General features: G+C 39.9%; 1 protein-coding gene across 1 annotated transcript; it reads left to right on the top strand.

The window, feature by feature from the left end:
* Positions 1-728: 728 nt before the first annotated feature.
* WDR45B (WD repeat domain 45B) lies at positions 729-14,919 on the top strand. Its single transcript, XM_026696212.2, has 10 exons — positions 729-1,040; positions 4,194-4,268; positions 4,737-4,838; positions 5,490-5,577; positions 5,972-6,066; positions 7,655-7,845; positions 10,454-10,539; positions 10,840-10,941; positions 13,260-13,381; positions 13,708-14,919. The coding sequence occupies exons 1-10, from the start codon at positions 974-976 to the stop codon at positions 13,812-13,814; spliced, it is 1,035 nt and encodes a 344-aa protein (XP_026551997.1). The 5' UTR covers positions 729-973; the 3' UTR covers positions 13,815-14,919.
* Positions 14,920-15,040: the final 121 nt, after the last annotated feature.

The raw sequence follows: 15,040 nt of genomic DNA, 5'->3' as shown, positions 1-15,040 counted from the left end.
ACAAAATTTCCATCTTTGCGCAAGTAGGCAATAAAAGCCAAGGTAGAGCTATTGTTGCATTCTATTTATATTATTCTATTCATCCTATTTAGCTCCTCTCCACTCTGCGCCTCCTAGCTATCCTTTGAATGCGCTTGGGAGAGATTTGGGTGCGTTCAGTAACATGAACACCTAGGTTGTTACGTACGACTGAAACATTAGGTGGTTTGGAGGGGATGGAATTAAAAAAAAATCAGCTTACCCCTTCAGTGTTTATAAACAATTTCCCCACACATTCTTGCTGCTTATACCGGATCCAAATATGCATATTTTAATCCTCCCCATCAAAAAATATCTGGGATTTTATCTAAGAATCTCGTCTTTTCCTTCCCAAATCACCTCCGTTGATCGGCAATGTCACAATACAGCCGTATTGAACTGGCGTGGGTCTTACCGCCCCACTCCTCGCTCTCCAAAGTCGTTGCCTTACCGATTTGGTAATGAGCGGGAGAACACAGAACCGACGTAAAGAAAGCGACAGTTCGGCTTACTACGACCTTGGGTTTTCCCGGTGTAATTCTAAGTAGCTTTACTCAAAAGTAGGAACGGTGTACCGAGCGGGCTCTCCGCCCCGAAAAGCAAACTCCGACGCCAACTCCCGAAACGAGCCAGCGCTCGAATTCGAGCATGAATTAGCTCGGCGCTCAGCAATCCGGGTGGGTTTCCTTGATCGATGCGCTCTGCAATCCAGGCAGCGACTGCAAATCGCCCGGAGACTACGGTTCTCTGGTACTGACTCTCCTGATTTTGGGGAAGCCGCTGCTCAACGGCTTTGGTATTCCTTCCAGCAAGCCAAGGAAGGCGGTTCGATGCGCTCTGCGCTCCTGATCTAGTCCGGAAGGAATCGTGGCGCCTCCGCCGCCGCCACCGATCCTCGGCTGATGGTGTGAGCGACCCTCCTCCCAGGCCGCGGCCTTTCCCATCGTCCGGCGCCATGAACCTGCTCCCCGTTAATCCGCACGGGAACGGGTTGCTCTTCGCCGGCTTCAACCAGGACCACGGTAGGGGATCTCCGGGGGCGCCGGGTGAGCGGGGGACGGAAGGGGAAGGTAGGGGTGGGTGGTCGTCTGCTTGCCCGCCTTGCCCTCCCCGTGCCCCGTTTCAGACGTTTGCGGGCACGGAAACACGGGCCTGCTTGCTTCCCTTTCCCCTCCCCGGTTCTTCGCTTCAGCCCCTTTTGGGAAGAGCGTCGGTTGTTAGCCCAGTTTCCCAGGAGGAGGTTAGCGAAAGGCTGGGAAGCCGGGCAGAGAATCCGCGCAGCTTTTCCTTCTGGATGGCGCTTTGGGTCTTCGGCACGTACGTGCCGTGGGCGCCTCGGCGCCTGGACAGATACTTTTGCCCTTTTGTGGGGTGGGCGCTGCTACCGCTCTCTTTTCTGTTTGGGCAGTGGTTGTTGGCACATGGCCTTGATTTAACTGTGGTTTGTTCACTCCAGTTTTCTGGACTCGCAAGACTGAAAAGCCACCGACCAGTCAGTCTGTGTGCTCGGTGACTGAGAACAGACTTGGGAGGTTTTCCTGGGTAAGAGAGGCCAGTTCCCCATCGGCTAGTTCTAAGTAGAGGAGTCAGCAGGAAGAAAGCCAGAGGTTAGCGGAACTGATTTATGGTGAAGAATCACACCCATCCCACTCCTATATACTTTCTATTGCATCGAAATGCTGTGTAGTTTTGTGCCCTCCCCAAGATAAATAAGCTTTTATGAGGCAGAAATATTGACATAGGCAGGGCCTAAGCCCTCACTTTTTCCTTTCTACAGCAGATCGGCAATTTAACCTTTGTAAATAGGTACCAATCCTGACCTGCAACTCTTCCTGAAATAGAGCTCTAGTCTTTTCCTCGTGGCCAAGTTAAAGTGCTATTCACTGATTCTTTTTTTTAAAAATATTAGATTATAGAATAAAATACAAAAGCAAATAGTGGGACACAGTGGGGAGGAGAAAAGAAAAAAAGGCAGTTGATTTTCAACTTCCTTTGTTGGAGTAGAATAAGGCATTAACATCGAACCTCAACTTTTTACTTTTCCATAATAATATAAGCTAGCAAATAACAACAAATCAGTAAACTGAAAATCAAATTTCATTTTTTTTTTCTACCTCAAGCACCAAGTCCAGAAGTAGTTTCCATGTAGCAACAAAAGTACTTATATTCTTTTCTTTGATCAAAATGGGCAATTTAGGCCCAATCTCTGCCAACTCCATCAGCTTCTGTAGCCATTCATCCATAGGGGAAATTGAATTGTCCTTCCATTTTGGTGCGTACAGTAGTCTTGCTGCCATCAACATATATAAGATCAAAATTCCAATTTTTTTCCCAAGTCTTTTTCCATTAATCTATTCACTGATTCTTGAGCCGGCAAAAAAAGTATGCTGTCCTAAAGTGTGCCACTTCTTTCTGTGGCCGATCCCTACTCTGCCACACTAACAGAGATAGTGAATGGTGCTTAATTTACTGCAGGGTAAGTTAAAAAAAGGATTGATGGATCCCCATTTAGTTTCTCTTCCGAGATTTAATCGCTGATGGAAAACAACCATAACTCCTCCTTATATGTGTTAGGTGAATTTTAGACATGCTTTGAATGGTGGGTTTAGCCATCACTTATCAAATTGTCCAACTAATCGGCACTAAGGGTGTATTTGGAGTAAAGCAAGAAAGAGTTCTCCAAGTTTTCCTGCAGATTTTTCTGAACATTGATATTGCGCTTTCTGAAAGAATATAAACCCGACTGTCCCAAAGAGCCTGGCTAGCAGATAACCAACTGGAGGATAAAGTAAAGGAGAAGTAGGAGACAGCAGTTGCTTGATAAGGTATAAGCTCCTTCTTGACTAGGACTGTTGGGGTCAGAAAAGTAGAAGCAAAGTAAAGCAGAATGATCAAGGAGTTCAGTTTGTTTGTTTTATTTGTATTGCTGCCTACCCTGTAAACCAGGGGTGTCTAACCTTGGCAACTTTAAGACTTGTGGACTTCAACTCTGGGAGTTGAAGTCCACAAATCTTAAAGTTGTCAAGGTTGGACAGCCCTGCTATAAACCATTCAAAGTAGCATAGACAGTTAAAAGCACACTGTAACAGTAAAAGTAGAACTCAATAGCCAGCAAGCCCAAATGCCAGAAAATAACCATGGAGAACACAAGTCTTAGGGCTGATTTTGATTTATTTACTCTGAAAATTACAATAACCACTAGGGATCTACAAAATGTTCTATATACAAACCATTTCATTCACAGAAGAGCTGGTTTAAGGTTCTTCATACATGACTGAAATACAAGAGTTTTGGGTGGGTTGGCCTGTATATGAAATCAAACAGGGTTGTTTTGTCCTGATGTAGACCAAAGCATGATCGTTCTGGACAGTTTGATTGGAGAGGAGCACAGTTGGCTAAAAGAAGCAGAGGAAGGAAGATACTAAGAAGATAGGCCGGCAGGCAGTCTGTTGCAATATCTATATTAGGAGCTACTTCCTTGCAGCTGAGACTATTCCAGTAAAGAACAGAAACACAGTTGTTGCAGTGACTGAGGGAAGGAAAGAAAGGTCCTGCAAAGATTGAAGGAGGCATGGGCCTGCCAGGTGTGCTGGGAATTTCTGCCAGTGGAAATTAAATGAAGGGAGAAAAATGTGTATGTGTGTGTGTAAAGCTGCTAAGAAGGGGTGACATACATCAGCCCTGCCTTAAGTGAAAGGCATTCCTCCATATTTTCTATTATCTGCCTACCAAAACCACCAAACTGTTCTGAGTTTTGATTCTGCAGCCAATCTGAAAGGATTCAGCTGTACCTCCAGAACCCAATAGTTTCTTCTGGGTTGAATATAAAACATATTTCTAATTTTGTGTATATCCATAATCACCATAGTTATCTATGCAACAGGCAAAATGATGCTGCCTCAATTAAAGGAGAGAGAATTCATAACCATGGTGGCCTCTTTCCTATTGTCAGTTGTACAGTACTGAACTAGAGGGCTTTCAAAAAAATACAAGATCCATGGTTGAAATGCTCACCAGGGCTACGGTTGGAGTTCTTGCTTGACAGCTGCTTTATTATGAAAATTGCGAGTATTAAACCAGTATTTTTCTGCATGCAAGGTACACTTTAACGAACTATTTATTTCATTCTTTGTTAACGTAGAACATTTATACCTATTTTGGCAATCTTTTTTTAGGATGCTTTGCATGTGGAATGGAAAATGGATTTAGAGTGTTTAATGCAGATCCACTCAAAGAGAAGGAGAAACAAGGTGAGATGATTCCTCAATATCCATTGCTGCCTTTCCATTGCTAAATAATCCATTGGCATTTTGATCCTGTGCCTGGAAGTTTGAAGAAAATCCAAATAAATTTATTACATTTTGCTCCCAATTAACTTTGCATAAGATTATAGCCTTAAAATAAAATGTTTGATTGCCAGGGAATTCTGAAACTTGAGGGCAGTTCTCATTAACTATTCATGGCAGTATTGCTTCCTGACTTAAAATAGTTATCCATAATATATAATCAGAAAAAAATCGTCTGAGCATTCTAAGAGAGAGAGAGAGAGAGGGAACATTTTCTCAGAAAGAGGCAGACAAAAATGTACTACATGTAAGTCTAAATGTAATGTAAAGTCTGAAGAGAAATTCCCTTTATTCTACACGTATATTCTGACATTAGTAAATTCTGCATTGAATGTTTGATTTTATATATATTCTTCCTGCTCTGCCCCTTAGAATTCCTAGAAGGAGGTGTCGGCCATGTTGAAATGTTGTTTCGCTGCAATTATTTAGCTTTGGTTGGTGGAGGGAAAAAGCCAAAGTATCCTCCTAATAAAGGTATGGTATGGAATATTAAATAGTATTTTTACCCTTGGGTTCAGTCTTAAAACTGCCACAATGCTGTAGCTGAATTGTATACCTCTCCTGAGTAGTTACAGTTTAAACAAATGTGAGGGCAGTTCTAAACTTTTCAGAAGGGGGCAATGAAACTATTTATTTGTTAGAGCAGACCCCGGTCTCTTGTACTTCCTATGTATGACTGTTTATGGTTTTTATTTATAAATAAATAATAAACAGATGCTACTTATTGCATCTCTTAATAGACATATAGTACAAATAAAAAGGTACAATCGGGTTAGAGAGATGGATTGGACACAAGATGAAACATGGGGAAAGGTTTAAGAATGGGATCCATAAAACTGAATGTAGGAATAGCTCAAAGAAATTTAGGGGATCAAGACTGGGGAATTTTGAGTTTTGTAAGAGTTGTTACAAGTGATAGAAGTTGTAATTTGTTTCCATTCTGGTTGGATCTCACGAAAGTTGGAGTCCAACGTTTTTTGAAGATATCCCAGAATTAAAAAAATATCTGTCCAAATTTGGAATAGAAATATTTTGCTTTATCTGTATATTGGGATATAACTTTCTACTGGAGCTAGTGTTGAAGGTGCTTGTTTTAAAATTAATAAGATACTTCCTTCTCTGCAGTGATGATCTGGGATGACTTGAAAAAGAAGACAGTTATTGAAATAGAATTTTCCACAGAAGTCAAAGCTGTTAAGCTGAGAAGGGACAGGTAAGTGCTCAGTTTGTGGAACAGAAGGTTCCTTTTATTTATGTTTGTTTTGATTTGTTCCATTAGTTAGATATTTTTAAGGAAGGAAAAGACTGTGAGTGTTCATTATTTATTAACACACTGAACTGTTTTGAATATGATGGAATAAAGGAAGGGATACTGTACTGATCTGCTTCAGTAAACACAAATCATTCTCAACCTTACAGAACCTCTCTGGCAGAAATATGTATGAGCTCCTGCTTTATAACCACTTCTGATATACTTTTAAATAATTTTGAAAGCTTTGCTGTAATAGCCTAAAGCAAAAGGAGGAAAATTGATCTAGGGTTGGCATAATCATGCTTTCCAGTGCAATCTGAGTGCTGTATCTATGTCCATGCCTTTTCTCTTCCAGAATTGTCGTAGTTTTGGACTCTATGATTAAAGTTTTCACATTCACACACAATCCTCACCAATTACACGTTTTTGAAACTTGCTACAACCCTAAAGGTACGTGGTCTCCATTGCGGAGAAGACATGTTGGTTTGTGTTTTGCTGGCATTATGCTTGTGGGGGTCAGTTGGTGTTGCTTATTTGGCATGTAGTCACTGTTCCTAAGACAATTTGGCATTTTCTAAATGGAAAGCAAATGGTTTATTACTGAGCTCAGTAAGGTATATCATCCCCGTTGCATGGGGTGGCAGGGCGCAGCAGCCATTTGTCTTTATCTTGAAGTTTGAAAAGAATCTTTTGGGAAGGTCCCTCTATCATATAATTGTTCTGACCTAGGCTTCCTTAGATGGCATAAAACACAATCTTAGTTCCAGCAAAGCCTCTTTTATTTCAATGGTTGTGAATTACGTTCATTCACAGCCTGCAAGGCTTCACAAACAGTCTTTCAGGGGAATGTTTATAAACACTCACCTTATCGCACTTGGAATGCTGCCAGAGAACTAATTGTCAAACACAGAGAAAGACCAAACTTGACACACACAGTCAAACAGAACTTTTCAAAGCTTGAATTGACCAGACAAACTAATTGCTTCCTGCAAAAGCTCATGTCCCGTTTGCTCCTCTTTTATGAGCTATGGGAGGGACCAATCATCTCCGAGGTGTGGCCTTACTCCTGAGTCAACCCTCCTTTCTCAATTCTTCTTGTCTTCTGGTAGCCCTGCACATGCGCGGACTGGGAAATGGTTTCAGAAATTCCCCTGCCTCACTGCTGTCTTGAGTCTGAAGGGAGCTGATGACTGCCAGCCTGCCCTGGCCCCATCCCTGCCTCCGACGCAGAGCCCTCATCCGAGCCCCCCTCAGCCTCCAAGACTGGCCCAGGTTCCTCCCCAACCTCCTTGCTATTGTCTGACTCTGCTGTCAGCTCCGTCGGCCAAAACACTAATATTAAATGTAAATTCTGAGGATTTATTACTGCCAGGCCCCAAGAACTAACAGAACTAACTAACACCTGGAATTACTTTTGAGCAGCTTTCTTTATTGCTCCTCACCTATAGAGAGAAATCTTGCCAAACTAAAGCAACTATTTGCATCGCTATAGATACACTCTGGGAATCATTAAGGGAAGAATCTCCTTGACTCTTTCTCCTGACCAAACTTTACATGCTTCACTATCTCTTTGCCCTCTGGAGTGCAGGCCTTCCCTTCTGGAAATCCAGACTACATTCTACCACAATTATACAGATATTAAAGTTTCTGGCTATATAATGCATATTATACATACAGAAGTAATTTTTGCTAATCTTAACTCTAAACTACAGATAGAAGACATACATGTAATTGTAATTCAGGGTTGAACTGTGGGGTCCTTGATGCTCCCTCAGCTTGGTGTTCTTCTTGCAGCCATTTCATTACCAAATGAAATAGCAAGTGGGTTGATAATGTTGCCGAGTTTCGTAATGAAACATCTGCAAGGAAAGACCCAAGCTCAGAGACGACCAAGAACCTCAAGATAATCCTAAAGCGTAGCTTACTCTGTGAAATGGCTCATCGGTCTGAGGACATTAAAACAACTTTAGGTGGGATGGTCTGAGAGATACTGTAGTAAAAATAGCTGTTCTTTAATACTTGCACTTGTTTATTTTAGGTCTTTGTGTTCTATGTCCAAATAGTAATAATTCCCTACTTGCATTCCCTGGAACACATACTGGACATGTGCAAATAGTAGATCTAGCAAACACTGAAAAACCTCCAGTAGATATACCTGCTCATGAAGGAATCTTGAGTTGTATAGCCCTAAATTTGCAGGGAACAAGAATCGCTACAGCATCAGAAAAAGTAAGCAAAATGTTTTCTTATATAGTTAACTACAGAGCCACACAACAATCTTAAATGTGTTGATATAAATTTTGAATAGTGTCTTGATAAGAGCCTGTGTGTCATTCTTAGATTTGTTTGTTTGTTTATCACATTTATAAGCTTGCCCTCAAGGTAACTCTGGGTGCTTACAATCATAAAATAGAAATTTATAAACTAAAATATACTGTAAATACTGTAAGCTCATATAAAATCCAGAACACCCTGGCCCAATGAAAAGATGGGGAGGGTAGGAGCAGGATGATGGGAGGGAGGTGGGATCCATTCTTCATCAACCACCTCTACAGTGATACTTCCCCACTGGGGCCCCAACCTAACTGGTCAGAGTCAGGTCTTTAGGGTCTTCTGGAAGGTCAGAAGGGACTGAGGATTGAGAGCAAGATGTTCCACAGGGCAGGTGCAACAGCAGAGAAGTCCCTTCTCCTGGATCCCACCAGTCAGAATAATCTCTAAGGCCACCCTGTCAAGCCTTCAGCGGTTTATATGAGTGTGGAGAAATTGGAAATTAATTTCTAAGATCTCTGGATTATGATAAATGGACAAGAATGCCAAACTTCCAGTTAGTAGCCATTATTAAGTCTAAATTAAATTGTAATGGATCTGGAGTGGTTTTTATATTCTTTGTGTATGTTAGTCATCTCTAAGTGATTCCATTTTTATCAAGTTACAGTTTGGTCTATTCTTCACTGTTTTACAAAACATATTATTTATCTTATGCAGGTGTAAAGCTATATCAATTAACAACTTCAGCTTAGCAAAATCTTTACTTTGAAAGCCAATTTCATCGATGTCATTCATGTAGCAATTCCTGCACCCTCCTTTGCTAAGTGAGGATTGTCATTCATTAGGCGAGCCCCTGTTTGCAGTTTCCTGCCAGCTTCCAACAACCAAAGTCAGTGGGGAAGCTTGTAAGAACTTGCAAGTCCCAAGCCGTCCGCAAAGAGGCAGATAAGTGATTGCTGCCAGGTGGTGGGGCTCTGAGTGGTGAGGGTGATATGGCACAAGCACCAGTGTTTAGGGGGGGCTGCTGCTAGGGAGAGGGCTTGAGATGGCGGATGCTGAAAGGGGGAGTAGGAATGATGGGGAAGGCATGAACAGAGCAGCAGGACTTGGAGTGGCTGCTGCAGGATAGGAACAGGTGCACAAGTGATCAGGGAGATGCAGTGGAAGCAAAACAAGGCTTGGGAAGGATGCATGGCTGGCTGGCTAGGAGCAGCACAAGCATAAAAGGGTTGGGGGAGGTGCATGGGTGGGTGAGACTTACCCAAGGAACTTGAAACCTTCCCTTGACTCTGCTTGTGGACAACAAGAAAGAGTGCAGATTGTGACCATGGGACACTGCACCTGTCATAAATGCAATCTGGTTAGCAACTGCCCAGATTACAATCGTGTGACTGCAGAGGTACTGATATGGTTGAAACTTTGAACACTGGTTGTAACCACTACTTGATCAGTGCCATAGTATTTTTGAATAGCCACTGAACAAGTAGTTGTTAACCAACAACTGCCTGTTTACAGGTAAACTGGAAAGGAGTTTTAAGGGTATTGTACTGGACTCTAAGGACACCAAATTTTAACTTCCCAATTGAGTGTTAAGTTCATTAAATGACTTCAGGTCACTATTTGTCAGCCCAGACCCCCTTGCAGAGTTGTTATGAAAATAAAATGGAGGTGACCCCTGTATATAGAAGTCGCATTCAAATTTATATACCACCCTGTGGCACTTTATAGCACTCTGGGCAGTTTACAGCATACAGCATTATTTGCATATTGCCCCCAACAATTTGGCTCTTCATTTTACAGAAGGACAGAAAGCCGAGTCAGCCTTGAGGCCCGTTCAAGATTGAACTCCAAACTGTGGGCAGAGTTTGCCTGCATTACTGCATTTAACCAATGTGCCATCAGAGCTCTCTGGATATAACACTGAAATCTTTAGAGGAAACTCATTATAAATGTAAAAGCCAAATGAAGTTAAACATCAGTCTATTTTGATCAGTTTGACTGGATAAGCTGGTCACTAAATTTTGTGGTGATAGGTGGACTTGGGGAATGCTGGGACCAAACTGGGGGTGTCCTTCACAGATGTTAACAAAGGGAGAGGTCTTGCCTGTTCATAGATGTCTGTTCTGAGAGTTTCTGATCAGTAACACACCATCAATTTTCCTTATAGGCAAAAGCAAAAATCACGCCAAATCAGGGGTGTCAAACTCACGGCTGGTGACCTGGATGCGTCACACACTGGCCATGCCCATCCCGTTTAGCGAAAGGAGAAAAAGTTGTGATACGTCACGTGACAACAATGTCGTCACGAGTTTGACAGCCCAGCCCTAAATATTCCTTGGAAATGGGGCTTGAGCTCAGACATGTTTGTGAATTCAGTCTTCTGTTCCAACATCCATTTCACTAAAGGTCAAACTGCCAGTAAAAGGAAATGCAGGCAAGATGTATTTTTTGGGCGCAGAGGCAATATATGGCTATTAGGAAGTGTATGTAACAGTTAAAAAGACTGAAGAATCTATTGGTTTTGTATCGCTTTCCACAACTTCAAAAATTGTTATTCTTTTTCAAGGGGACCCTTATAAGAATATTTGATACGTCATCTGGGCATTTAATTCAAGAGTTGCGCAGAGGATCTCAGGCTGCCAATATATACTGGTAAGTTTTGCTTTTCTGAGTAATCACTAGAGAATTAAAGAAGGTAGAAGTGAAGGAGAATTTTTGAACTGCACATGGAGAGGATGGTTCCTTGACATTGAATGTAAACTATTTAAATATCATGCCATTTCCATTTATGGTTTGTTAACATTTAAAATTATTTCTGGATTCAAATTTGTCCTAGCTGCCCAATTCCAACAGATCAACAGTTAAGTAAGAAGTAGGATGTCTTTAGAAAGCAACTTTGTTCTATGACAAACATGGAATAAAGAGATATGTCACTTCTGATTTCTCCATTAGTATAAACTTCAACCAAGATGCTTCTCTTATCTGCGTGTCAAGTGACCACGCCACAGTTCACATATTTGCTGCAGAGGATCCCAAAAGAAATAAGCAATCGAGGTAAGGGGACTGGGGCTGCGTCTAGCAGGATCTGTGTTTCATTAAAAATGACCGAGAAAGTTTGATAGAGAGTGTTTGCCACGATAGTGAAAGGAAATCTTTATGGATGTGAAAATTGTCTCTTACTAGCTCACAACAAGAAACTAAAAACATTTCCAGAAGGGAAGTGATTCCCTTCCACATTTCATTTTTTTTCTGGAAACTGTTCCTGAATATGTTTTTCTGAAAATGTATCTATTAATAATTTTCTTTACAAATGGTTGAAGTATATTTCATCTTCTTTTCAACTCGTTTGCCTTTATTAGAGCATTGGTATGATTACTCTTGAATGTTTTTAACTGTAAATTCTGTGATTACTCCCAATATTCTTAATAACATCCCCTTGATATTTTTGCTGTATTTATTGATATTCTTGTGGTCCTCTCTTGTTCTTTTTGGATTGAGATTATCCTCCTTGCTGCCCAGAGCTTCATCTTTTTTGTCAGTTGATTCAGTTATACTCCCTTGAAGACTTCAATTTATAGTTGGGCAAATGCAACGCTAGCCTTAACCTTGAATTTGATTAAGCTGTTCCAATATAAGGTTAATGCAACTCCTATAATTGTTTCTGGAGATGTCAGAAATTTGCATTCTTTTAATTGCTGGAACCTGCTTATCTTACACCTGGCTTGAAAAGAAACTCCAGATTGCTGAGGTAGGAAATCTGTGCATCTGCATTATTAACTACCAGTATGGCTTCTGATTCAAGTGCAAGTTCGAATTATGGCATCTTAAGCCATAACCATTTATACAAGTGTTCACAATATCAACCTTCTTTTTTTTATAAGTTTTCATTCATAAACATTTTTGAATAATAGTGCATTGACAGAGCATTATTTACAAATAGAACACGACCAACATACGTTGGTAATAAATCTCAACATACAATTACCAATAGTAATGCTATAATAACAATACCAATAATATAACCAAAAAAGTTGATCTAGATTTTTTCTTACACTAAATTACATTTTTATGAATTACTACTTTTATATTTATCTACCTCTTTAATACATATATTAACCTTCCTCTTTTCTCTATCCATTCATAAAATTTATTCCATGTCCGATAGTATTCTGAATCATCTTTGCCTTTAATTTTTAAAGTTAATCTATCCATTTCAACAGTCCCAAACATTCCTAATTACAACCTCCTCCAGTGGAATAGTCATATTTTTCCAGTATTTCACATATGTAACCCTTGCTGCCATCAATATGTGTAACACTAAATATGTGGTCGCTTTGTCAAAATCCTCTGACAGTATACCTAAAAGGCAAGTTTCTGATTTAAACTCAATATTTTGTTCAGTTATCATTTCCAGCCATTTGTGTATATTCTCCCAATATTTTCTTGCTTTATCGCATGTCTACCACATATGATAATAGGTGCCTACAACCTAGTTACATTTGCAACATTTGGCAGATAGGTTGCTCAACATTTTCACCAATCTTGCAGGTAAAACATCTTATAGAGATTTTCTTTGTAAGCTGAGGCCATAGTCATTTTGTAATTTCTATCCCAAAGTTTTTGCCAATTCTCCAATTCTATATTATAATCAATGTTTTTTGCCCAGCCAATCATCATTTCTTTGACCATTTCTTCCTCCATTTTGTAGTTCAATAAGTAATTGTATATTTTTAATAAATTTTTTGTCTGTCCCCATTAAAATGTTATCCAATGCTGTGGGTTCTTTATTTACACCCCATGTTCTAACATCTTTCTCATATCTTGACTGGATCAGAAAATACGGCCTCAATATCAACCTTCTTACTAGCCTTCTCCCATTCTGAAAATCAGAGAAATATCTTAATTTTTACTTTTGCATGTTATGCTGTTGTCCACTAGGGCTCTGCAGTAATCTGGCTACGAAGAGAAAAGCAGATTCAGAACATACGTAGGTGCATATATAGGAAACCAACTTTTTTGTCCCATGTGAGCCCAAGAAAAAACAATCACATTTTCTCCTTTGCATCTGGATCACTACATTATCCTGGTTGCCATAAATGGGCAAGATTTTGGTACTAAATTAATTCATTTTTTGAAAGCAACTACTGTTTCCTACCCTTGATGATACATCATTAACTGTATTCTTATGTGGTTTTCTTTGTTTGTCAGCCAACTTTAGCACTATTTATACATAAGAGTTGGGGTGGTAATTAAATAAGCTTATACAACCAGTAAATAACTGAAATGATTGCAATTGTCAGCAGCTGCTAGCATCTATTTTATTTCTGTGCCTGACTTCAGTAGGTTCTCAAAGATTTTTTTTAATCTCTTAGCTTAGCATCAGCCAGCTTCCTGCCCAAATATTTCAGTTCCAAATGGAGTTTTTCCAAGTTTCAAGTTCCCTCTGGCTCTCCCTGCATCTGTGCCTTTGGAACAGAGCCGAATTCTGTCTTAGGTAAGGGTCCTAATTTAATAAATGCTAAATGTTTATATTTATTATATATATTTATTATACACACACACACACATACTAAAGTCCTCAAACTTAAGTCTGAGATTTCAGTATAAAAAGTTACATGAATTATGAAGCTGTTAAGGATGGAGCAAGTCATGCAATAACATGGAGGTCAGTATAAATAATCCTGAGAATTTTTAACTTGATGTTTGCTGATGCTCAATGTTGACATCTTCCTCTTCTTCACACCTTACATTGCAAATGTGTGATTTCTATAATTATTTTCATAGCAATGACTTGAAAAACCTGTCTCTCTCTTTTCCTAGCAATCTGTGCAGATGGCAGCTACTACAAATTTTTATTCAATCAAAAAGGGGAATGCTCCAGAGATGTCTACGCTCAGTTTCTAGAAATGACTGATGACAAACTTTGACTGGACTGTTGGACGTATGGTTTGGTGGGGCAAGTTATCAGAATCCCCATCTCAATTCTTCTCCTGTTGAAGAGACAACTTCTGACTTGCCAATTTGATGGCACTCTTCAAGATGGGACTGACCTGGTCAACAATTGGAACAGGGCAAAGGACTGATAATGTTAGCTCTCCACGGTTGGTTTTAAGTGTTACTTTGGCAGCTGCTGTTCTTTTCCTCTTCAAGTTTCAGTGTAAGGGTTCTCCCTGTTAAGTATCAAAACAGAGTACCTGCCACATTATAAAGCTGGAAAGAAAGGTTACTAGAGTTTTGATCAGTTGAAGATTCTTCATATTAGATTCAGCAGGCAGGTTAATTGGGAAATGGCGACCCAGTCATTTATAGCAGCAGCTTTTGCATTTACAGATAGTTCTCTCCTAATACCCAGAAAGAAACTGTAGCAAAGTTGCTCAAAGTTGCAATTACTCAAAAATTGAACAATCAAGTCTGTTTCCATATTGCTGTGAATAGGTATTCATGTCATGTATCAGAGGTGCCAAATATTTTATAGCAACCAACATCAAGTGCTGTTAATTCAGTGATTCTGCCAGGTAAGAAGTGTCGACAAAGAGGACTTACAAGGCTGTGTTGTCTCCATCTAGAATGTAATCATTCCATATTATTTACAATCTAGTCTTTTGTGTTCTGGTACTTACGCTGGAAAAGAAAAGGGTAATAATAAAAGTTCTGTGATAGCCAGCAGATGCCAGGCTCTGCTTCTACAGCCTCCAACACTTACGTATTCAGAACACACTCAAATGATGCCTTTTTAGAACTATAAGGTGATAAAGGGACATGTCTCATTTTTCAAAACCCTTGGAATATATGTGACCACTTAATTTTAAATTATCACTACCTTACAACAGTTTCAATTAATTTCATTTGCACACATGCTTCAAAATTTATTGAAGGCTTAATGCATTCAGCTGTAAAGCATCCAAACTTCACTTAATTAAAACCTATACTCAAATGTGGGTTTGCATGTTGCTTTTAAACGTGTACTTAATCATGAGTTATTTTGCACATCTTTTGTAATATTCTTTAATTAAAAGTGACTAATTTACTGTATTCAGTTAGTGGCAGCAAAGTTGATGCTAATTTTACTTTCCTTATTAATTTTTGTAAAATGTGTTATATTGCCTGTGATGCAAGTCCCGTCATCCATATCCAGCTCCCGCTTAGTACCCAA

The sequence above is a fragment of the Pseudonaja textilis genome, chromosome 2 (assembly GCF_049901715.1).
Source record: "Pseudonaja textilis isolate UNSWEBS1 chromosome 2, rPseTex1.2, whole genome shotgun sequence".
Classification (NCBI taxonomy): domain Eukaryota; kingdom Metazoa; phylum Chordata; class Lepidosauria; order Squamata; family Elapidae; genus Pseudonaja; species Pseudonaja textilis.
The sequence above is the reverse complement of the archived record's forward strand: the minus strand, read 5'-3'. Positions and strand labels throughout refer to the sequence as shown.